At 39.8% G+C, this 24,943-nt stretch overlaps 1 protein-coding gene across 15 annotated transcripts in view; it reads right to left on the bottom strand.

Moving 5' to 3' along the window:
• The window catches only part of FOXP1 (forkhead box P1), a 625,706-nt gene that overhangs the window by 56,132 nt on the left and 544,631 nt on the right, over positions 1-24,943 (bottom strand). For all 15 annotated transcript variants that reach the window (XM_044933847.2, XM_044933846.2, XM_044933848.2 and 12 more), the window contains one exon: positions 752-856. In XM_044933847.2, coding sequence (XP_044789782.1) covers positions 752-856 — 105 coding nt within the window. The remainder of the gene's footprint in view (positions 1-751; positions 857-24,943) is intronic.

Raw genomic sequence — 24,943 nt, 5'->3', positions numbered from 1 at the left:
TGTGATGTCAATAATGCAGGGCAGTTTCATCTCAATATTTTTAAAGGACAAGGCACTGTATATAAAGGAAATCTTATGATGTAGTGCAGAAGCATCTCATTTCGGCTTCGAGAGGGTTAACACACCATTTACTCAAGGGATGCTTAATCAGTGGTATAGATTCAAATGGGATAGCCCAAGTTTCAGCCATACTTTAACTGCAGGAATTAAACTGAATCCTTTTCCCTATAACAACAAGAATCCGAACAAAAGCCAACAGTGATATAGAAAGGTAAGAATCAAATTGGTAGCTTTTCCTGGACGTTTGTAAAGTCAATTGTGAAGAAACAAAGAAGAGGCCCAATCATCAAGTTGTAATTGGCCAGTAATTGACACCGATTTTATAAAACTAGCTAGTGCCTGTGTTATTAATTTAATATGGAGGGATGTGAGTAAAAGCAAAGACTAAATTACTACATGTTTAACACTGGAACAATTTTTACTTAATCACTGTCATTCTGAGAAAATAAGTAAAGGATCTTACGAATAGGATCAAACTGCCCTTGGATATCAATCTTTTCCACTTAACAAGGCAACACTCAATAGATCTGTAAAACTATTCCTATGACTATGCTAGACATGGTGATTTTGAGTCTATCTTCAAAATGGTGGTGTGAAACCCTGCATCAAAGAGGCATTTCATGAGGAAAAGCATGAACAGTGGGAGGTGATGGCTATGTCTAAGAAGAAAGTGTTATCAAATCATTCTTACTTTAGAAATGACTGGAAATCTTCACACACTGCTTCACAGCCAGGCCACTTGCACACACCGTGTCCATAGAGAGGATGGCTATGCGGATGCTCCTCATGCGACAAACTGAAAGAAAATACACAGAGGACAAGAGAATGAATCGGCTGCCCAGAACCATCCCACCAGACATAAAAGGCAAGAGGAGCCGGCCCATGTCGCCAAAATGCAAACACAAACCAGCTCGTGCTTTCCTCTTCCCGTGGAATTTATGAATTACTTTTGCAGCACACTTTACTTACAAAGCAAGAGCTAAATTTCAAAATGTGAACAGTCCAATATTAGAAATGTTACCATCACATTTGAAAAGTGCTCGACAGTCTTTTGTTAAGGGGCAGACCTCTCTACTCAGACTACAAAGGATTTGTTAAAAGGCCAAAACTTTATACCTATGGCTGATTCTTGTTGATGTTTGACAGAAAACAACAAAATTCTACAAAGCTATTACCCTTCAATTAAAAAATACATAAATTTTTTAAAAGGCCAGAACTTACCATTTAGTCTACATAGTGGAAATTATAAACTGTACTTGATTTTGAGATTCTCCCCAGAACATTATAAAATTTTTCTCTCCCTTCTACCACAAAGAGCACCCCCCAAACTGTACAGTCTTTTCACAAGTTAATTTTACCAAGCAGAGTACAATAAAATAATTTAGAATATAGAATGAAATAACTGAGAAAGACAAATGTATCCAAGTAGATGATTAACTTAACAACAACAACAACAACAACAAAAAGCTAACTGGAGCAGGAAGATTCTACCCCTACAATGACTGACACCAAGACTGGGAGAAAACTTGGCATGAACACAAAGGGCTTACTCGTCCACTGGGGCCCAATCAATAGCTAATGATTTGGCCACACGGATGCAGGTCATAGGATGCTTTGATCCATGCCACGCGGTGCTTAGAAAAGTGTATCTGCTGTACTTGCTGATGAACCATATTCTCAAATATTTTCTCCGTTAGATTTCTGCATCCAGACGTTTTTCAGACAAATTATTTTTACAGTCATTCCATAACCTTAGACTCCATCAAATAGAAATGTAAAACTAACATTAAGAGTTCCGTTTTGTACTAAAGCACATTCTTTTCAAGGAAAGGGCTATTTTGCAACTTACTCCACTGCCTCTGCCAAACTCTGAACTTCAGGCACACTGAATTACAATTACACACACACACACACACACACACACACGACACACACATGAGGGGCTTGTATTTTATATAACTGCCAGGATGTGTATTCATGTATTTTATCGACTCACATTCATAGAACAGACATACACACATGCCACTTGTCCCTACTTACAACGTAATTAATCCACAGCGAGCATATTATGAACATTTAAACTAAGGTCATTAATACTAAGCACACACCTTAACAAAGATCCACAGGTCTCTTTGTGGCTCTTAAATGATTCACTTGGAAACCTAATATCATTTTAAAACAATAATAAACTATTTTGCCTGACAATAGAAAACGAATCTGAGAAACAACAACAAACAACAAAAAAAAGCAAAAGCCTAAGTTAGGAAAAGCACTGAAAGGTGCCCTCATGGAAGAGAGAGAGTAACACAAGTGAACTAAGGTAGTTACAGTGAGATTTCTAAAGCCCAGCAATAAAATGATACTCTCTGAGCAGGTAAAGGGGTGACATTCCACTGGAATGAAGCAAAGAATGACTACCTATCCATGTTCATCTTCTGAATTAAAAAAAATAAATAAATAAAGGATGGTACAAAACGGAATTAAAAAAAAAATTACTGGCAATATTTAAAATCCAAGAATCCTTCTAAGTAACAAGATCCTCAGAATATCTGAGGGAAGGAAATCATTTAAAAAGAAAACTGTTCCAAACCAATATCTTACAAAGGAAAAAAAGAAAAAAAAGCAGCCCAACCACAATAACTCTTTTCTTTACCAATTTTGTGAAGATTAAAGTATTTTCATAATTCTAAAAGAATTAGTGTATATTTGTTGTACAAACCTTGAAAAGAAAAAAAAAAAATTACCCCTGAATACACACAAATACATTTTTGATAAATTAAGGCATGGAGGTTTGTATTATTCTTTCAAATTTAAGATAATTTTGTAAATAATGTATCTTGTTATCAACTAATTAATCCTTAAAAGCCTTATATATTGATGCATAACAGCTTGTCATATACCATCTCAGGTCAAATTACCTGCCAAAATCAATGTAACATTCCTCCATTTTGGACACTGAGGTTCCCTTCATGTTTCTAATATTTATGAATAATGTCAGAAATAAAATTTACCAGGCCAAACATCCCAGTACAGAGCTGATTTTCACCAGAAGATACATTCAGAGAAATGGAACCACTCTTTGAAATCAGTCCTAAGTTTTAACACTGACCACAGATACTTTATTAAGTAGCTCTTGAGAAATGCTACATGCTGAGTACATTCTTAGTCATTGTACCTACTTTGTGTGATTCTTTAGATTAGAAATGAAGAAACTCAACTAATTTAGATATAAAATTAACCTCACTAGTTACAAATTGCCAATGGTTATTCATCAGTGCTTTGTGGGTTAAGCCAAGAAGGTCCTCAGTTATAGTGTGAAAGAAAGTAACATGTCTTCACTAGAGGAATTTACAACTAGAAATGAAATGCACATCATTTAGTAACTTTACCACTCCCACTCCCTACCCCCCAAAACATCCCTTGTAACCTGAATTATTTGTAATCTGAATTAAAAAACTACTCTCCTCTAAGAATGTACATTTGGTTCAACTGAACATCCTTATTTGAAAGGAAGGATAGATGGCAACCCACTGAAGCGCCACAGGAGTTGACCATTCCCATCTGAAGGCTAAGAGAAACGCCAACTCCTGGCGCGCACACACATCTACATCCACAGCAGGCCTCTTGAAAACGCGCTCTACCTTAAAACTGTATTTTTATCACAAAACCATTACATGATCTTATTTTTAAAAGTTCACTTCATACTGTGTTGGCTCCTCAACTTTGCCCCAACTTCATCCCACACCGAGCACACTCCCACCCTGGTCAACACTGCAGGCGCCCTGGCGCACTGCAGGGCCGTGTTCTCTTTCTCAAGCGTTACTAGTTTACAAACATGGACACAGGCTATCCCTCCCACGGTCATTTGCTTTCCCTATGTGAACACTTTATATTTTATTGGAATACACCTGCTTTACAATATTGTATCAGTTTCTGCTGTCCAACAGCGTGAATCAGCTATATGTATACATATATCCCCTCCCTGGTTAAGCCCCCCTGCCCCTAATCACACTCCTCTAGATCACCACAGGGCACTGAGCTGAGCTCCCTGTGCTACACAGCAGCTTCCCACTAGCTGTCATGTCACACATGGCAGTGCACACATCTCAGTACCACTCTCTCAACTCATACACAACGGACTGAAATAAAGCACCTGGCTTTGCAAGGAAAAAGAACTGACTGGCAGCGGTGCCAGGAAGAGCCTCTCTGGAAAGACACATAAGAAATACTGTGATACTTGTTCCCTCTGGGGCATGAGGGGAGTAACGAGGGGAGTAGAGAAACAAAATTTTCACTGTATCATTTGTATCTTTTGATGTTTTAAATTTTGTGCATGACAGGTATGTTTTTCTGTGCAACTGTTCAATATATGTATAAACACATATACAGACCCACACAAGCCCACATAGAAACATATATATGTATGAAAAAAATCAAGTGCTGTCTATGTGCGGGACTCACTCTCCAGAATGATGCTGGTGTAAGCAAATGTGGTCCCTTTGCTGTCTGTGTGACTAGGTCTTGCTTCTGGCCTTTTAGTCATTCTGGATGAAGCACCCTCAGACCTCACCAGGTGTACCCCTGAATGGGAGCTTTTCTGTTTCACCAGAAAAGTGGAAACAGTTTCTATTCTTACTGCCTTTTGGGCATGCCAAAAGGGACAAGACAGGAAATTGAAAAAAAAAAAAAAAAATAATAAGAGTATGGCCACTCCAGTATTCTTGTCTGGAAAATCCCATGGACAGAGGAGCCTGGTGGGCTGGGTCGCAAGGAGTCGGATACAACTAAGCAAACACACGCACGCACACGCACACACACGCACACGCGCACACACATGAATATGGAGGACCATATGTGGTAATCTAATCCAACACCCATATTTTCAGATGAGTAAATAAAGTTTAATAAACGAGCATGAGAATTTTTAAACTTGAATTAACTCAGAATTTCATTTTTATGCTGAAACTTGGTGGGAAAATGACCACAACATGGTTAGATAAAGCCTGTGACTTAGTCATTTAAATCAACTGTTCAAAGGGGAGCTCACTGATGTGAGAAGTATATAACTTCTGAAAAACTGCCAAGATCAGTTTTGAATAAATGCTGAATAAAGTGTTGAATAATGGATGAATAAATAGATATATTTGATTTTAAAGGGATCTAAACATGCTTCCCCCAAAATTAACCTTCAAAAGTGTAAGGTCAATTGTTTAACAGATGATGTCTTATTATGAACTCCCAGGTTGAAAATTTTTAGGGGCAGGGATTGCATCTAATTCATCTCTACCTACTCAGTACCTTGCACATAACATGGGTTCAGTTAATGTTAGATGGACTGGTGAATGAACAGACAATAATTATATTATTCTATTTAATTTCTGTGTGGACATATGGGCAATAAATATTTGCCCTTTAAAAAACTTCTTGAAGGTTGGGACCAGAATGATGCTAACTGACTTGAAAAAACAGCATTCTGGCACTTTCTATTATTTAGCTTTATTTCAAATGTATAAAATACAAATAGTACACAGTCAAAAAAGAGGTGATTTAAATTTCTTCTGATAATCCTTGGTATGTAAAAACTAGATATATTTATTAACACAATAATAGTGACAACATTTCAGGTTAGAAAGAATCAACTTGCCACAAAAAGTATAATTACACAAAAATATGTAACAATTTCTAATATTACATAATATTAAATACGCTCTATATTAGTATGATGTAATGGCATCACTGGCATTTATTTAAAACTTGTTTTGGTATTTGTTCTTACTATGTCAAAGTATACCAGCCAGAGCCTTAATTTCAACACTGTCTTTGGCCTTTGATAAGATTTTAAATATTGGTATGGTTTTTCACCGGTGATGATTCACTAATACCTTCTCAAGTTCGCCACTCAACAAAAATTTGAACTAGAATCACTGCTAAAACTAAGAACAACTTCTTACTTCAATCTGTTTACTTTAGTGGTCTTTATGCTCTAAGTCCTGTAAGCTAATTTTCCCTGTGGTAACCAAGAAGACTCTTTGAAGGAGAGGAAAAACACAGACACTTCAGAGAAAAGGGGACCCTCCTGCGCTGTTGGTGTAGTTGTAAACTGGTACAGCCACTATGGAGAACAGTATGGCGGCTCCTTACAAAGTTGAAAATAGAGTTAAGATATGTTCCAGCAATCACACTCCTGGGCATATATCCAAGGGAAACTCTAATTCAAAAAGATACATGTACCCCAGTGTTCACAGCAGCACTATTTATTAATACAAGAGCGAAGACATTGCAGAAACCTAAATACCCACTGACAGGTGAAAGGATAAAGAAGACATGGTACGTACACGCAATGGAACACGACTCAGCCGTGGAAGACTGAAATGATGTCATGCGCAGCAACAGGGATACTGTGCTCAAAGATTAGCACAGTAACTGAAGTACGTCAGACAGAGAAAGACAAATATGCATCACTTACATGTGGAATCTAAAAAATTACACAAATGAATTTGTTTACAAAACAGAAACAGACTCACAGACACAGAAAAAGAACTTAGAGTTACTAAAGGGGGAAACGAGGGGGAACGACAAATTAGGAGCTTGGGAGTCACACGTCCGCACACTATATATAAAATAATTGACAAGGACCTACTGTGTAGCACAGGGCATATCTCAGTATCTTGTAATAAACTGCAATGAGAAGAAGAAAAAAGAAAAGCACAGACACCTCACTGTACCTCAATGTCAATTTTCCTGCATGCTAACTTTCATGTCTGTATATGAACTTTCACCCTGTTTGTTTTTCCCCTTTTCCAAATTTCCAAATTTGTCTTCTGTTATTTTTCTCAATTTCTGATTCATCTGCAACAAAAGTCTGCATCTGTGCCCATTAGGGCTTATAACTTCTCCCCTTTGCCCTCACCATCAACCCCAAATTATAAACTGTATTTCATTTCATTAGCATGTTGTTTGACATATAAAGTTCCAGAAGACCGTTAGTCATTTTCTAATGGCTCAAAATGATGGAATACATTTTTCTAAGTTTTATTGAGGTATATTCATATCCCTCAATGAAACTGATGCTGGAAAAGATAGAAGGCAGGAGGAGAAGGGGATGACAGAGGATGAGATGGTTGGATGGCATCACCGACTCAATGGACAGGAGTTTGAGCAAGCTCTGGCAGATGGTGAAGGACAGGGAATCCTGGTGTGGTGCAGTCATTGGGGTTGCAAAGAGTTAGACATGACTGAGCTACTGAACAACACAGTCCATATCCCAGACAACTCACTGAAAGTACATAATTCAGGGAATTTCCTGGGTTCCAGTGGTTAGGATTTGGCACGTTCACTGTGAGGGGTGGGTTCAGTTCCTGGCTGGGAAACCAAGATCCCTCAAGACCCGAGGTGAAAAAAAAAAAAAGACCTGAGGTGCAGCCAAAAATAACTTACTAAATAAAGTACATAATACAATGCCATATATAAAGTATATAATGCAATATTCACAGAGCTGTCAAAGAATTACCAGAACGTAATTTTAGAACATTTTATATCACACCAGAAAGAAACATTGTACCCATTAGCAGTCACTGCCCTAGTCCCTGTCAATCACTAATCAACTTTCTGTTTCTAGCGATTTGCCTATTCTGAACATTTCCTATAAACTGACTCATGTAGCAAGTGGTCTTGTGTATCTGGCTTCTTTCACTTATCTTGGTGTTTTGAAAGGCCACACTGTAGCGTGTGTCAGTGCTTCATTTCCTTTTTTATGACTGAATACTATTCCCCTGTGTGTACAGAACACATTTTGTTTATCCACTCATCTGCTGATTAACCTTTGGGGTGGCCCCACATTGCGGCTACTGAGGTGAGAGTGGTGATATTACAATTCACATTCATGGACCTGTTTGAGAATATGTTTTCAATAATCGGGGGTGTATATTTTGAGGAGTAGAACTGCTGGGTCATGTGCTAACTCTATGTTTAACATTTTGAGAAACTGCCTGCCTATTTTCCAAAGCAGCTGCCCACATCCTTGCCAATATACTTGCCATCTGTCTTTTCCATAGCCATTCCAGAAGATATAAATTGTTACCTTTCTGTACTTTTGATTTATGCTTGTTTAAAGATTAATGATGCTGATATATACAATATTACTGTCATAAAAAGGAATGAAACTGTGCCATTTAAGGAGATGTGGATGGACCCAGAGACTGTCATAGACAGTGAAGTCAGAAAGAGAAAAACAAATATTACATATTAACTCATATATGAGGATCTAGAAGAACAGTACAGACCTTATTTACAAAGCAGAAATAGAAACACAGACACAGAAAACAAACATATGGATACAAAAGCGGAAGGGGAAGTGGGATGAACTGAGAGACTGGGGTTAACATATATGCACTACTGATACTATATATAAAATACATAACTAATATAGCACAGGGAACTCTACTCAACACTCTGTGGTAACTTAAATGGGAAGGAAACCCAAAAAAGAGGGGATATATGTAAACATACAGCTATTCACTTTGCTATGCAGCAGAACCACACCACTGTAAAGCAACTGCACTGCAAGACAATTAAGAAAAAAAAACAAGGTTGAGGACTCTGATCATTTTTTCATGTGCTTATTGATCATTTGTGTACCTTCTTTAGAGACTGTCGATTCCGACCCTTTGCCTATCAAAAAACACTGGGTTCTCTGTATTTTGGAGCTGCAAGCTTTTTCATATATATATTTCTGCATGCAAGTCCATTATGAGATACAAGACTTGCAAACACTGGTGCCCATTTTGTAAACTGTCTTTTCAGTTTACTGGTGGTATGCTTTGAGGCACGAAAGTTTTACATTTTGATGAAGTCCAGTCTTTTTTCTCCCTGCTTTAGTTCCTTGTTGTGCTTGCGGTGTCACATTTAAGAAACCACTGACTGATTCAAAGTAATTAAGACTTCTTCTGTATTCTCTTCCAAGAGCTGTAGCCCTCACATTTAATCGAGTTTGAGTTAATTTTTATATTTTATGTAAGGCAGGTATAGAACTTCTTACTTTTGCATGTTGTTCCAGCCATGTTTAATGAAAAGATTATTCTATCCCAAGTGAGCTGTGTTGGCACTTTTGCCAAAAACCAAATGAACATGAAAGTTCATGAACAAGATTACAGTTTGTTTTCTTTACATATAAATTTTTGTTGCTTCACTTTTGCTGATTTTATTTTTTCCAAATATATTATCTCCATTCTCAAAAGAATTTATGATCATAATTTAAAGTAATTTTGACATCACTGTAGTATAATTTTTGAAGTCTGGCTGGGGGAAGGGAGCAGGGAAAGGAGATAAATTTTAATAAAAATAAAACCCAAGCAACCAAATATTTTGAGGAATGAATGCCTAGGGACGACTTTTGTTCTCCAGATTCTGTTGATCCCTTGGTGTGCTGAAAAATCATTTCAGAATGTACTACTTTGTGGATCTCTCCACCCAACACATGAATGGAGTGTAACAACCTTTTCCTGAGGGCCAGCACTATGCGGAGCGATGGGTATCAGGTGAATAAAGACTTCGTTTCTCATTATAGAAGCGCTAAAAACCAGGAACCTTGCAAGTCATTTAACTGTCCTGCCTTCCAACTCCTCATGTCACAACCACAGGGAATCAGAAGTGATGACCTGTGTTGCTTCTCCCGGGGGAAGGCCCCCACCAAACTTTCACTAGTTATGCAGATGAAAGAGGGTGTGAGCAAAAACACTATCGAAGCATTTTTGCAACTAAAATACTTTGTTTTGTGGAATTCATTTATACTATTACTCTTCTGAGTTCGAGAGCAGAAAAGAAGAGGAGCATTTATAAGATGATGAAGTTCATTTATGTTCATGATGTCACTTTGGTAAATATAAAATTGTTGACAATATATTTAGGCAGAAAAAGTATTGTTCTATGAGGTGGTAAATTAAATTCTTTGAAATATATAATTTATAAATACATATGGATATATTATAATAAATATACACATCATATTGATATTTATGTAAATATTATATGCAATGTATTATATATTTATATGAAATTTTTATTGTATATACATTACTTTGAATTATATATAAACTAAATTCTTAAAGAAAAACACATTCATGAATGTATTTATCAATTATATTTATAAATATATCTATACATACTTATAAATTATATCATTGTTTACAAATGGTGTCATGTTAAGGTGTGTAACCTGTTATTGATAACCAATAAAATAAATTGGAAAAAAAATGAATAAGGAGTAGTTGCTGAATGAGATTTAGTTAAAGAAATGATAGCTATGTCCTTACCTCTGAGGGAGAGCAGGAAGCTACCTTTTTCTAAAGCATTCCCCATGCCCTGCAAATACACACACCAAAAAGCACACGCACTCCCCTTGGCCACCTACTTTGACTCAGAAGCTGTTCGGCGCTTCCCTTTCCCCACCGGCCACCATCCTCTTTCCCACCATGCTTTAACAACTTACACAAAATCCATCCTACTTTCTTTCTTTCTCTTCACTTCTTGGTTCTTATCACATTTCCCTGCCCCCTACTTTGCTACTCTATCCTACTCATTGAGATTTGAAGTAACATCAAATTTCTTAAGTCTGAATATGGAGTCCAAATTTGATTTTGAATGATAAAGTAATACTTGAAAACAGCATCAGACCTCAGACGCTTTAACACTAATTTTCAAGAACAGATATCAAATATTTGTGAATATTCAGGAAGTCAACTTGAACGATATCAAACTGGGTGAGCTGGCTTTGGGGTGGGGAAGGAGGTTTTTCATCTGTTTAGGAAAGGGAAAATGGTATGTGGAAACAGGGAAAAGGGTGACTCTAGCATTGTATCTGTTTTCCTGGTGCCTTTGTGAAAATGACCTTTGTCCTTTAGCTTTCACTGAGGACACTTCAAGAAGCAGATGGACTGCTTCTGAAGAGATGGGACAAGATTCAGGCCGTGCATTTAGAGCACACTGCCTTAAGTTTTGGATTTTTAATCGTTTCAGAAATACATCATCCTTAGGTGTTTATTAATCAAGTTTCCGAAAGCAAGCTGGCAATCAGTTCTATCATCAAAGAGAATGGTGTTTTATTAAAGCCCATTAAAGGGCCAGCTCTAGAGCACAGAAAGATGGGAACGCTCTCCAAACTGGGAGACACAGACGCTTCTCTCTCTTTCACTCTCCCACGCAGTGAGTCCCTGACTCTTCTTCCCCACAACGCTCATCATCTCAATTTTCTGCTGCTTTTCAGATCATGTTTAATTAGAGGATTTCACATTCCCTTGTGATATGATATTCATGAGGAAAACTTGCAATTGGAGTGACTGTGAATTAGTCTATTAAGTGCCAGATTTGTGCTTTTAAACAATGATGGAGATTATTGTTATTATCTGCTCTCAATATTGTGCCTTGAGAAGTGAAGTCTACCTTAACTAACTTCACATCTGAAACACAAGCTATTGACTATTTACATCTGGGTTTTTCTTTTTCTGGAAATACAAATTATCTTGAGAGAAATATGGGTCACCTTTCTGCAATGGTCCTCAGGGAATGGCCTACTAACATAGTGACTTAGATGAGTTAGAGTGATATACAAATACCCTCACCTCTGTAGGTAAGGGTTCATGCTCGTGTGTACTGGAAAAAAAAAGACTAATATATCAGATTTGTGACTTCTCAGTGTTAACTTTTTATAAAACCCATTTAACTTCATTGATTTTAAGAAAAAAAAATAAACACACATATATGCAGGTATGGCAAAAGTTGAAGATGGCAAGAGAATGACTCAAAGACTTGTCACCTGGGATGAAAGGATTAAAACTGGGTCTACAGGTAAGGATACACACTCTTTCCTTTTTTCCAGGGCTAATCACAGAGTAATGCTTCTCAAATTCTATCACAGATGTAAACTGCCTGGATATCTTTTTAACATGCAGATTTTGATTCAGTAACTCTGGGAGGGGACCCAAGATAATACATGTTTCTGTGTGATAGCCTGGACTACAACTTGAGTGCTAAGGATCCAGAGAGTTCCCTGTTCTGAATCTGTCCTAAAAGTGATCATGCTTCCAGAAATACTCATGAGATCTCCTCTCTATTAACTGTCGGTTGAAATGACAACTGCAGATGGGTAGTTCTGGGAAGGGGGACACTGGTCAACCTCACCAAGCAACAGGTACAAACTCACAAACACTTTTGCTGGCCCCAAGTTAAGAATTATATACTTTTTTTTTTTTTTTTAATATAATAAAACAGGTTAAGACTGAAGTCAGCACCAGGAAAAGGTCATTTCCAGTGTTACATTAGCTCTGATCTGTTGAGTCATTTGGCCAATGAACAGTGTTTACCAGGTACTCTATTTATCAGGAGAACCCTGGAGTAAACTGTTGAATCTGGGTTTGACAACAATCCCAAGCCATCGCGGTATCCCTGAACCCGGGACGAGAGGATGTATATTTTAAGTAAGTAGGAAACCAGGATATATTGTGAAAGTAGGATTTCCATCCACTTGGCATAGTACCATATTCAGTCAAGGTTCTCCTCAGTAATAACAGAGAAGTCCTACCAAAATATCCCAACAGATGAGATGTGTGCGTTCAACGATAGCCCACACAATGCCAGGAAGAACAAGAACGCACATTGCTAAAAACTAGCAAATTTAATTTGTATTAGACAAAAAGATATCTCTTCTCTCCAACTCCTGGTTTCACAGATACTGTTTCTTAGGATGAGGCTTATTTTATTTACATTAAAAATGACTCGATTTAAAGAACATAATATAAATAACAGTCAGCTAAACAGAACTTTCAAACCACATCACAGCGGGGCACATACTGAAATGACGAAACTTTGGGAAAATCAAAGTGCATGAAGCAGCCCTCAAGGAAAGGCTGTGTGTAACTGGACTTACTTCCTGAGTCAACAGTGACCCACTGGTAAGTCTCTTTGAGTTTTCAATAGGAAAGAAGAGCCTCAGAGTTATCCTTCATGACCCACAAAAGCCACAAGAGCACAGTGCAGTGTGTCAGATGCTTCGAGGACTAGATCCTACCCTTCAGGACTGGGGGGCATCCTCTGTGTGGGCTGTGGATGTGACTTGTCACGAGCTGCTTTACCAAATGGTAAGAATCTGAGGTCTGGTGCCATGCTGACAGGTCCTAAGTTTGGCAGATACTTTTCCACCATCACCTCCATGTCCCTTTTCAGCTACACTGGGCAAACACACAATCTTGATTTCAGAAGCAAGGGCACAGCAAGACAAAAGAGCAGAGGAGGAGAGCCTGAGTATCAGAGACTGGGCCGGCGTGTTCCGATCAATCACAAACACAGGGCGGGTGATGACAAAGGCTGAATGCCTGTGTTTGCGTGGTGACGAGTGAAGGGATAAATAAAGGAAAAGGACAAGAAGAGGCAGAGGTCCAGCTTTTGTTTCTGACACCCATAAGGGCAACCGTTATCCCAAGGTTGTAAGTGAGAGTTTCCCACTGGCAGTATTAACACTGGGATCTCGTTAAGAAAACAGAATGCTTTCCAAAGAGGGGCTGTGAGCAACTGTGTCAATACAGACATAGGGACCACTAATCCAAAAGATATTAACACCATTAGGCAGGCATGCGCATTATGTCCGTGCAAGTGTTTGCACTGGTGAGTCACAAGGTCTGTGTGGAACCTTGTCCATATGTTAGAGGAAACAAGGAGACCCAGAAAGCCAAAGAACATAAATAAAAGTTCCAATCCTAATTCTTCTCATTTAATCCCTGCCCCTGACATGCTGTGGAAGTCAGCACAAGCATATTCCAGAATCAGAGGAGTCATGTAACTGAAGTATCTGAGGGTCAGATGAGAAAGCAGAGGTGATTCAATGAGAAAGGGAGTTAGAGAAATAAAATGGCTAAAAACCATTAGGCACTGCATTTTATGTTCTCCAGGAATTACTTCCTAATTTACAACATTCCTTTTATTTCTCAGTAGTATAAGATGCTTCATTAATGGTCACTGGATTAAACTCTTCATTGCCCTTAATTCAGTACGTTTTTGTTGTTGTTTTTTTTGGCTGAGCCACGCAGCACGTAGGATCTCAGTTCCCCATCTAGAGATGGAACCTTCACCGCTTGCAGTAGAAGCTGCTGCTGCTAAGTCACTTCAGTGGAAGCACTCACTATCTTAATCGCTTCTCCAGACCACCAGGGAAGTTCCTCAGCATGTTCTATGAAACACTTACTTTGTGTTTAAGCATCATGTTGAGTTCTTAGATCACAGTCTATAAACTTAGATTCCTAAGAAGAGTCATGGGAGGGGGCTAAGATTACATTACCATTTCTGTATCATGCGTTAAGATAATATTAGAACTTTTGTATGAATAGATAATTGTATGCATGTGTGTATATATTTCTCATACTTTAAAATTTTTATACTATAGGTACTATGTTAGGCATGCAATTGATTAAAAGTATCTTTAATATGCTCAGAAGGTAAAGAATCTGCAGGCAATGCGGGAGACCTGGGTTTGATCCCTGGGTCGGGAAGATCCCCTGAAGAATGGCTACCCACTTCAGTAATCTTGCCTGGAGAATTCCATGGACAGATGATCCTCGCGGACTATAGTCAATAGGGTCTCAAAGAGTCAGACACGACTGACTGACTAACACTTTTACTTTTTTAGTAGAAGTGCACACTCAAAAGTTTTAATATTGATGGGGGTGACTGATCAGACACATTTGGAGTTGATTGGTGTAGACTATAACTAAGCTCTCAATCTCTCTAGAAAGGGTCTGCCCAATCCCCCAGCTGAGGAGAAAGAGAGAGAACTGAACAAATGACTGGAACATAAAATTCTGTAATATTTGATCTGGGACTTAGAATATCAATAGGAGCTCAATGCTAAAAGGAACAGGGTAAGCAAAACTAAAGCTCAAAAAGCAATTTCAGGCATAAAATGAATAAATAAATAAATAAAGTTTAGAAAGACAAACCCAGAGTACTTACAAGTGATTTAAAGACCAACATTAGTAATTTTTAAAAATAAATTTGCTCCATAAAAGTTTATATTGGGTCAGTCTTTAGAATTTTTTCTCTTTGAAATGTTAAGTCTTGGCACTTGGACCCAGACTGTCTTCAATAGTGAATAATAGTTACCAAGCTCCCTCCTCTGTCACTTAAGACTTGCAGAAGGTAAGAATGCCATGGCATCAGAACAGCAGTTGGCATGTTCTATGGCAGTGGTTCCCTGAGTACGGTTCTTGGGAACTTGTCAGAGACGCAAATTCTAAGGCCCCACTCCCAGTACTGAATCAGAAACAGCAGGACTAGGGTTCAGCAATCTGCAATTCAGCCAGTCTTCCAGATGATTCTGATGCAAGCTAACGACTGAGAATCACTCTGACCAGAAATTCAAATTTTCTGTCTTGTTTGGAACACCGTAAGTATCAACAAAGGCTAACCTGTTACTCCTATAGTATCTATGGCCAACACGTAGCAACAACTATTAATGGGTTCCTGATCGTCAACGTTTCATAAATTCACTATATTCTGAACATTCAGGCTCAGCAATGACGCCGTGCCAGCCTGACTGTGCTAGGTGATCGGGTCGTGGCAACTGGCAAGGGATACAGAAACGTCACAGTTCCCTGCGTCCAAAAAGTTCACCTGATGCAAATGTGGGGGATGGAAATACAGCCACAACCATCTGCCACTAGTGCTCACGTTTTCCTAGCCATACACTTTATCTCAATTCGCCTATATTGGTATCACTGCATTTATTATTCTGTGTTGGCAAATGTCTGTCTCTGCATTTCTCTCTCTAGGCTGTGAGCTCCTTAAGGGAAAGAAGTATGTTCAAGTCTTCTCTTAATTTCCAGAACCTACAGTTAGTAAATAAAAGCTCAATAAAGGTGGCTTGAACAAACAAATGGCCTTAAAAAACAACCATATTCATTAGTCTTTAATTAATTAAATCATTAAAAACACTTAATGTTCATGGAGGACTGCCTATGTGCCAGAGACTAAAATGCGCACAAACTCATTTCATCGACAAGGCCAGGTAAGGTAGTGTACCCGTTTTGCAGCGGGCACATGGAGGCACATCACGATGAAGCACGTGGAGTAGACTGCCTGTCCTGGAATGCAGGCCATCTGGTTTCAGAGTCCACACTCCTAACCACTGAACAACAAAGCTGCCCCCGCACTGATCGAGGTAAGAGCCACAATCCAGCAAAGCATGTTCTCTTGCTGCTCCTGCCTCAGGAGCTTTGCTTTTGCTGTGTCCTCTGCCTAGAGGGCTTGTCCCTGTCTGATCAAGGGTTATTTCCTTAGAGAGGCTTCGCCAGACCCATGTATTCAAACAGTGACCTTAGCCCTGCTCTTCTTACTCCTTTGCGGCTTCATTTTTTTCCCCTGGAACTTAATTCTGTCTTTTCATTGCACGATTATGTGTCTGTTCTACTTCTCCTCTCTTGCAATGCCAGCTCCATGAGGTCAGACTGTCAAGGTCAGGGTTTTACCTCTCAAAGCCAAGGACACTTGGGTCAGAGCTTGTGTGAAGTTTTGCAGAACAAACGGATCCGCCTCAGTACTGTCTGGTGACTTCTGTCCTGCAAAGGCACGCTTTTTTGGTTGAACTTTGGACAAAACTTCCCCATTTATCCTTGTTAAGTTTCTTTTTATTTCTCCCTGTACAATCCTCTAATTTATTCAAACACTACTGGATTATTCCAGCTCTTGGTGTCAATTTTTTTTTCTAATTAAAGTAAACTGCCATTTATTTCTCACACTGATCTTTAACACGGAGACATCTTGTTCTTGTCTTAAATATGACTCATATGGAAAAATGTAAGTTGGATATAGGGGCTCATATATACCAGAATGTTTCCATCAATATTTTAGATATAAAAAGGAGAGACATAACTAGAGATGCCTGTCCAATTCAAAGATCTATAAGTAATCACGGCAGTGGAGTTTTTTAGCCTTTTGGATGTATAACCAGAAATTCCACCAGATGACTAAAATGGCCCCTCTTGAAAGTAAATACCACATCATTTACACAAACACTTTAGATTTCTCTTTCCTTTTGCCATAATATACCTTCAAACTCAACATTCACAGCCAAGCTGTAAAATATACACACAGAGCAGATCCTTCAAAGATAGAGAGCGACAAATTTAAAAAAGAGAAGAAAGAGAAAAGAAAAAAGAAAGGAAAGAAATAGTAACTTGCCCTTAGACTGATTTCCTTGAAGACTATAAAAGGAATAAAATTTGAAGGTCATAAAACTATGTCTATTTGTTTAGGGAAGTCTTACAGGTAGTATAAATATCATCAGCTACAGTTGCTATGAGGTCTGTTTGTTTACCAAACAAGAATACAAATAGTTACACAAAAGCGGAACAAAATTTGGGTATATAAATGGAGAAGCTTTTGCCTTCGGGTAAATTTTCCAAAGTGCTTTTTAAAATGTGACTATTTTTCACCTTCTTCACTGGGAAATTTCTGTTTTCTCGGCTCCCCCTTTTCAGTTCTGACACCTCTGGGGAATGTTTTATTCTCAGATTTCGAAGACTGATAATAATTAGCTTTTCCTTTTCCCTTTCCTTTTTTTGAGACCGTAAGAACCAAAGCCATTAGTCCAACAACCCAAACGGCACAATAAAAGTAAGTTCTCACAAATGAAAATGCAAAAAGAGAGAAGAAAGCTGCAGAGTTTATAGACCAAGTCTAGGACAAGCATGCTATCCTCAAATTGAGTTCACCCACGAACAACCACCTATAAAGGAATGTATGTACATGACATTTTATGAAACAGGTATGTTTCATGCACCTGAATTATACCCTCTGGGTTAACCATTTGCTTCTAAAAAATAAAAGGAGGAAGGTTAAATGAGGAGGTAATCGGCAAGGAAGGGCTGTTCTGGAATTTCTTGGCTGAGTGTGTGTGTGTGTGGTGTGTGCACTTGAGAACGCAGATTTGACATTAAACAAACTGTACCACAGAGGCCACTATGAGCTGAGGGCTTCTCTTCACACTACATTGACCACAGCACCTACCAGGCACAGCCCTGTGTCTTTCTGTGAATGGGACACACCGCCATATGGACGAAGACACTGAACAAGCTGTACAACTCTGGGCGGCACGTGCCCGGGGGACTGTCCCGCATTACCACCACCTGGGCTGCGGCAATTGTGCTGTGTCTGCGCAGAGGCACAGAGGAGCCCAGCAGGATGTTATTTTTGAGTACACAGAAAAAGGAAAATTACAGTTAGGAGAATTCTCTGGCTAGCGTATCTGTTGCTCAATTCCCGAAATAGTTTCCCAGAGGAACGGTTATCTGCTTTATTCACACAGGCAGAAATGACAAGCTGGAACACATATTAACAGTTTCCCTTTGTGAGCTTCCACTATTGTTTTAATGAGGAGAATATACTTTATAATATACTTAGGCCCTGACTGATCACAGAGCGGGGTGGGGGGTGGGATAAAGAAAGTGAGGACAGCTCAACATGCCCAACCTACTCATTTGCATCACCCCAGCCAGCCAGTCCACACAGTGCTGCCTCCCTTGGAAAGAGCTGAGAGCCAGGCTGCCAGGTGGCCCTGGTGCAAAACAGCATCTTGGTAAACCTTGAAAAAGGGCGTGCCTTGCTTTTAAGTCTCCTTCACAGATTCTTGCTCACTGGGCCCCAACACCAGCTGGCTTAAAAATCTCCCTGGTGGGCCAAGGGTTAAGACTTCACCCTCCAAGGCAGGATGTGCAGATTCTATCCCTGGTTGGGAAGCTAAGATCCCACATGTCTTACAGCCAAAAAATCAAAACATAAAACAGAAGCAATATTGTAACAAATTCAATACAGACTTTAAAAATGGTCCACGTCACACACACACACACACACACACACACACACACACACACACACAAAATCTTTAAGTTAAAAAATGCAAACCAAAACAAACAGAAAAAAAAAAACAAAACACTGGACTCTTGGTTGTCATTTAAGCAAGAACCCCCACTAGGAGTTTTCCAAGCTCCTTCTGTCAACCCTTGGTCTCCCTTTCTACTTGCAGATGGATCCATATGCACCAAAGAAAAGTTTCTATTCATTTAATCCAAGTGGTAAAGAGTCCATTTCAACCAGACGTTTTTACAGGTAAAAAGACAAAACCTAGTGCAACAGGCTATGCATCAGAGCCACCCAAAGATGAGTCCGCACCCCTTCCTGCTGGATGCTTCCCTTTGCACCCCTGGTGTGGAATGAATGCTAAGAAAGTTCATGTATGTCAGGTGCTTCCACACAAGTGCAAGCAACTATGAAAGAGCCAACCAAGGCACTAGGTGAAAAAAACCTCTTATCAGCAAGAGCAGCTCATCAGAAAACAATGACTAACTTCCACAGTGAGAGAAAACAGGGGTTCAAAATGGATTTTGTGTGAGAAACCTGGCATGTTGGACAGAAACTGCCCACGGTTGAGATTCATATTACGCCATTGCCCAAGGGAAAAAAAAATTAAAAATCAACTGAATCTCAGAGAAACTTATAAAACAAACCTGACTCTCCAGACCCATGATGTCATTTTACGGGAAAGTATGTATCATTTAAACACAATAAATAGAAAAAAGATTTATAGGTTCTAACAATGGTGTGTTACGGTAAAAGGTATTTTATTGAGATAAGACACAACAGCCATTTGAAAATAATGGCTGAGTGTTTTTCTTTTCATCACCCCACAAAGTGAATAGTTAAGAAAATCCATAAACCAGTCTCCCAGGATGTGCCATGATATTAAAGGTTTTCTCTCCTTGTCCTTCCTGAATGTGTGGAATGACAGGAGATGACACAGCATCAGGCTACACCACACTAAGAAAAGTTTTCCTTCTATTTCTAAAACCCAGGAACAACTGGTTTCAAGCAGAGAGACAAAATGATCGCAGTTCTTCTAAATGTGACGGTTGCCAAACACCCAGCAGTGCTTTGGTGCACAAAAAAGTTAGTAAGTCCCCAGGAGCTTCTTTCGGACATAAGCAGGGCCAGTTTTGCCTTAAACAGGCAGACAGACGTGGGACAGCTGATGCTGCCAAGAGTTGGCTCTGGAGCAGAAAGCAGTGCCTGTAATTTAGGCCTCAGCAGACAGCTGCACCCTTGTCTCTTTCTTGTCCCTTACCACACCTGACAGGACATGCTCAGCCTGCTTTCTACAGTCTCCATTGCTTGTCACCTGTGTCCTTGTCACCCCTGCCTTCTGTCTGTGCAAAAAGATTTAGTAGGGGAGAAGAATGGGCTGTAGAGAAAGATGGGGGACTTCTCTCTAATTACTGCCCAATAGACAGGCTGGTCCCAGGCTACCATCTTGGAAGGTTATGGCCTGACCCTGATCCCCAAACTGTATCCCCTGGAGGCTGTAACCCAGAGTCTGGGGTGCAGTTCAGGTGGTTCTGATGAGCAGCCCACCTGGGAACCACCAGAATGTGGCTGCCACTGCAAGGACCTGAGACTTGGTGACACCCTAGTTCCAGTTCCTACCTGGTCCCTAACTAGCTGTGTGACTCACGCAAGTTATACATTGCCCAACATCATCTGTACAAAGAGGACAGTAACTCATAGGGCTATTGTGAGGGTAAAATGGGAAAAATCAAGATCAAAGCCTTTGTCAAGTCCTTTATGCATTGTGACGGGCACAAAGTAATACTCAATAAATGACAGCTGCCTGAGCATCACCATCATATGCTAGTTTCTGATTCTTTCTAGCAGTAGCAGTATCTGTACTCTCTTGGCTCATACAAGAATGGCAAGCCACTTGTTCGGTGGACTGAAGATGTCTGGGAGAGTCATCAAAATCTGGATGAAAAACTGTCCTTTCCAGCAGTGTCAAAACCCAGGTCAACTGAGCATGCTACCTGTGCTGTTTCTCAAACCGGAATGGGCACGTCAAGGACTGCATTTTGACCCTGGGACTGGGTGAAAATGCAGACCCTGACTCAGGAGGGCCAGGATAGGGCCTGAGACCCTGCATTTCTAATGAGCTCCCACATGATACCAAAGTTGCAGGTCTACAGCCTCTGAGTAGTAAGAATTTAGGGCTTTTGTTGTTTGCTGTTCTTTAGTCACTTACTTGTGTCTGACTCTCTTGTGGCCCACCAGGCTCCTCTGTCCGTGGGATTCTCCAGGCAAGAATACCGGAGTGGGTTGCCATTTCCTTCTCTAGGGGATCTTCCTGACCCAGGGATCGAACCCCGCATCTCCTACATTGGCAGGTGATTATTTACCAAGGAACCACCAGGGAAGCCTAAGAATTTAGGGTAGGTATGACAAAGAAACTCCTGTACCCCATCTCACACCAGTGGAATCCAAATCTTCAGGCCTAGGAAGATGTATGCTTTAACAAACACCTGTAATGTTATCATCAGGAAATCTGAGAAACGCTGGTTCAATGGGTAATGTTGGAGTTGGCCAGCTTTTTCTGTAAATGGCCAGATGGTAAATATTTCACTCTTGGTGGGCCATATGCTTTTTGCTGTGACTACTCAAGCCAGCCATTGTAGTGTGTGAAAACAGCCACAGACTACATATCAATGAACAAGCCTCACTGTGTTCCAATAAAACTTTATTTACAAAATAAGCAGCTGGCCAGATTTGGCTGGTAGGTCATAAATCGCTGACCTCTGTAATATCAGATGCTTCAACACACATGGGCAAAAAGTAGCCTAACACTTCTAAAGACAATTTGGGACAATCTGACTGCAGATTCACCAAGACAATCTAATGAGGAGGGAAGATTTGGAGCTACTAGTTTGTTTAAGTGCTTCAAATCAAACGAAGTATGAAAGAAATTACTTGATTTTCAAAGTACTAAAAAAAAAAAAAAGTCGACATGAGGAAGAGCTATTCAGAGTCATGGGAGCTAGAGCTTACTGTTTAAATGTCTGGCTTCAGAGGCCCTAAATATGAATATGAAAATATGCAAAAAGTTAAAGGCTTGTGTAACCGGAAAAGTTCTGAAAGCAAGCTTCTAGAATGTTAGCAAGGAAACCAAGAGCACAACTATTTATTCACCATCAGAGAATTTAGTTAAAAAAAAAAAAAAAAAGAAAAGAGAAACGAAACACCAGGCATGTCCACAACTCAGAGTTCCTTGCCTTTTGAAAACAGAGGGGCCAGTCAACATAAATGTTATTGTTATATAGTCAGATCCACAGCAATATGTCAAAAGGCCACAAATCGAAAACAGAGACTTTGTATCAAGCAAAAGTGTCTGGAAGTCCACGAGCCAAGCAAAAACCTTCAGGGGCTATTTGAAGGTGGCTGCCAGCTGAGAAGCGTGGAAACTGCGAGCAACTGAAATACACGGGGCTGTGTCAATGAATGAGAAGGAAAAGGAAGGTATCTCCTGAGGACAGAAGGCAGGTCAGGCCTCAGAAAGAGAGAGGTTCCTCGACCTGGGTCATCTGAGGCTGTGACAGCAGCTTCAATCACAGAAGAGGCTGCACAACCCAGGATCTCTCAGGCGTTTAAAGAAATGTTTCACCGAACGTTTAAGGAAACCCTGGAACAAATATTTAGAAGGGCTATGCATCTGAGACATATTCGAGTTATAAAACATCTACTAATGGTGGTTGAACTAAAAGCAAAAAGCTGGGAAGGATCAGAGAGGAGGGCCATCTCTGATACGGACTACAGAAGGACAGCTGAAGCAGAATAGAGACCAGATGATGTTCAATGAGGAAGCCCAAGATTTATAAGGCAGGAAGGAAAGTCAGGATACAGTTAAAGAAGAGCACGCCTTGTTTTACATTTGCCTGTGTGCAAATCCTGCATGGGATCCATTTTTGTTCTTTATGTGCTGTTTCAGACTGTAAATGATTTATATTTTGCAAATCCTCCCTACCTGCCCTCCCTTTAAGAGAAGCCCAGGAACTACTTGTCTACCTTACACAGGAAACTGGGATTTCCCTTTAAATATACTGATGTGCACACAGAAGGTAAGCCAATACACTGTTGAAGTGAATTTAAATCCAACTTAAAATTTCCTTTAGGAGCACTGACTTTAATTCATCATAATTAAGTATTCACTTCTGTGCTGAATGGAATCTCTTAAGTCCAGTTTTACAAACTAAAAGAGAGCCTTGAATCTGCGTCTCAACTATGAGACTAACCAGTTCTATGACCCTAGGTCACTTATTTCATCTTAATGAATCAACTTCCTCATCTGGAAAATGGGTATAACAAACCCTGCTGCTTCCCAGTGGTCACGTGGCTAAAATGAGACATCACTCCAAAGGCAAGAGTTTAGCCAGTTGCTTGGCACAGGGACAAAAAAGATTAAATGTGAGTTTTCTTCCCCTTCCCTAGCGCATCATAATATAATGTGATATTTAGAATTTTAATTCAGGCAATTACTTAAGTAGTAATTGCTATTTGTATTTACATAGCTGCTTTGATCCAGGAAGCTCAAAGGGCTTTACTAAATTTAGCATTTTAATAAATGTTTCATTTGCATGGCATTGATTTTGTTTACCCGCACCAAAACTCGCAATTTCTTAAAGGAAGATAGTCAGACGGTTGAGAAAAACGAGATAATATCTTTGTGTTTACAGGTATCCCAGGTCGAAGTTTTGTCTATTTACCAAAGAAGTCAGGATGCCCTGGTCCTGCGGAATGAAACGACAGTAAGAGGATGTGCCTGCCTTGCTCTGCAGCTGTTTAGCTCCTGCCTGAACTTCATCCCCACCACACTTCTCTCAGGCCTGACAACACAGGTATGTCTACTGCACCAATGAATTTATATATATATAATCAGCACAATAAACATTATTGAATTCTTGGAAGAAAATCAAAGCACGGAGTGCAGTGCCTGTGCTGAATTCTAATGATGCAGAAGGTCCGTGATCGCACTGGGACAGGATCTTAACAAGCCTTGATTTGAGCGCTGGCATCCGCCTCACAAATCACATGGGCCGCTCCTCCCCTAATGATGCTGAATATTGATACATGTCCCCGCACAACAGGGAAGTGGGTTTCTACTGGCAATCTTTACCAAAGTGTGTGTGTGTGTGTTTTTCTTCCCTTCTCTACACTCAAGGGTTTACCCTGAATGATTTAATTATAATTTTCCTTGTGTAAGACAAATTAAAGAGGAGAGTAGGAGTGTCGTGCCAAGCACATTATTTATCTCCTTAACAGATCGCAGCTCACCAAACCCCAGAGCCGCTGCAGCGGTGGCTGCTCACAGGAGCCCAAAGGATGCGCGGGGGGCAGGCGGCCGGGGAGGAGCCTTCCACATGGCATGGAAATCCCGACTTTGAAAAGCAAACCGCAACTCGCACAATGCTACCTTGGGCCCTATGAATTTCCACACGGAGTACTCCCAACTCCTTTCAGAAAGAATTCTTAAAGCCGGTACCCCAAGATACAGCTCCAGGAGCAGCACTGGGGGTGGGGAATATTATGTAGAAACCAAGGGAGAGCTTCAAATGAGATACATTTCACAAATGCTCCTGGTGAGTAAGGGATGAACTTCTCAAAGGGACTCCTGAGACAAATGACAACTCATTGTGTAAGTGAGATGAATTGTGAGAGGGATAACTTTTATAAAAAACCATTTCCCACTATTTAAATAGCAATATCCCCCATGGGATTTTAAAGTAAACCATCAGATGGTAAAACCATAAAATACTCATTATTAAGTCCTTATACACAAAGCTGAATAATAATTCAATTTTTAGTGATCAATTCTGTAAGTTTGTAACTTTTTGACTTATCTTTAACTTAAGGTCCTCTGCTCATCTCTCTTATTTGTCACTTTCAGTTAAAATGTGATTAGAATTTGATTCAGTCCAGCCATTTCTAGGAACCTACCACATAATATAAACTCAGAGGTCCCAGAGATTAA

Source organism: Bubalus bubalis, chromosome 21 (assembly GCF_019923935.1).
Source record: "Bubalus bubalis isolate 160015118507 breed Murrah chromosome 21, NDDB_SH_1, whole genome shotgun sequence".
In the NCBI taxonomy this organism is placed as follows: domain Eukaryota; kingdom Metazoa; phylum Chordata; class Mammalia; order Artiodactyla; family Bovidae; genus Bubalus; species Bubalus bubalis.
The sequence above is the reverse complement of the archived record's forward strand: the minus strand, read 5'-3'. Positions and strand labels throughout refer to the sequence as shown.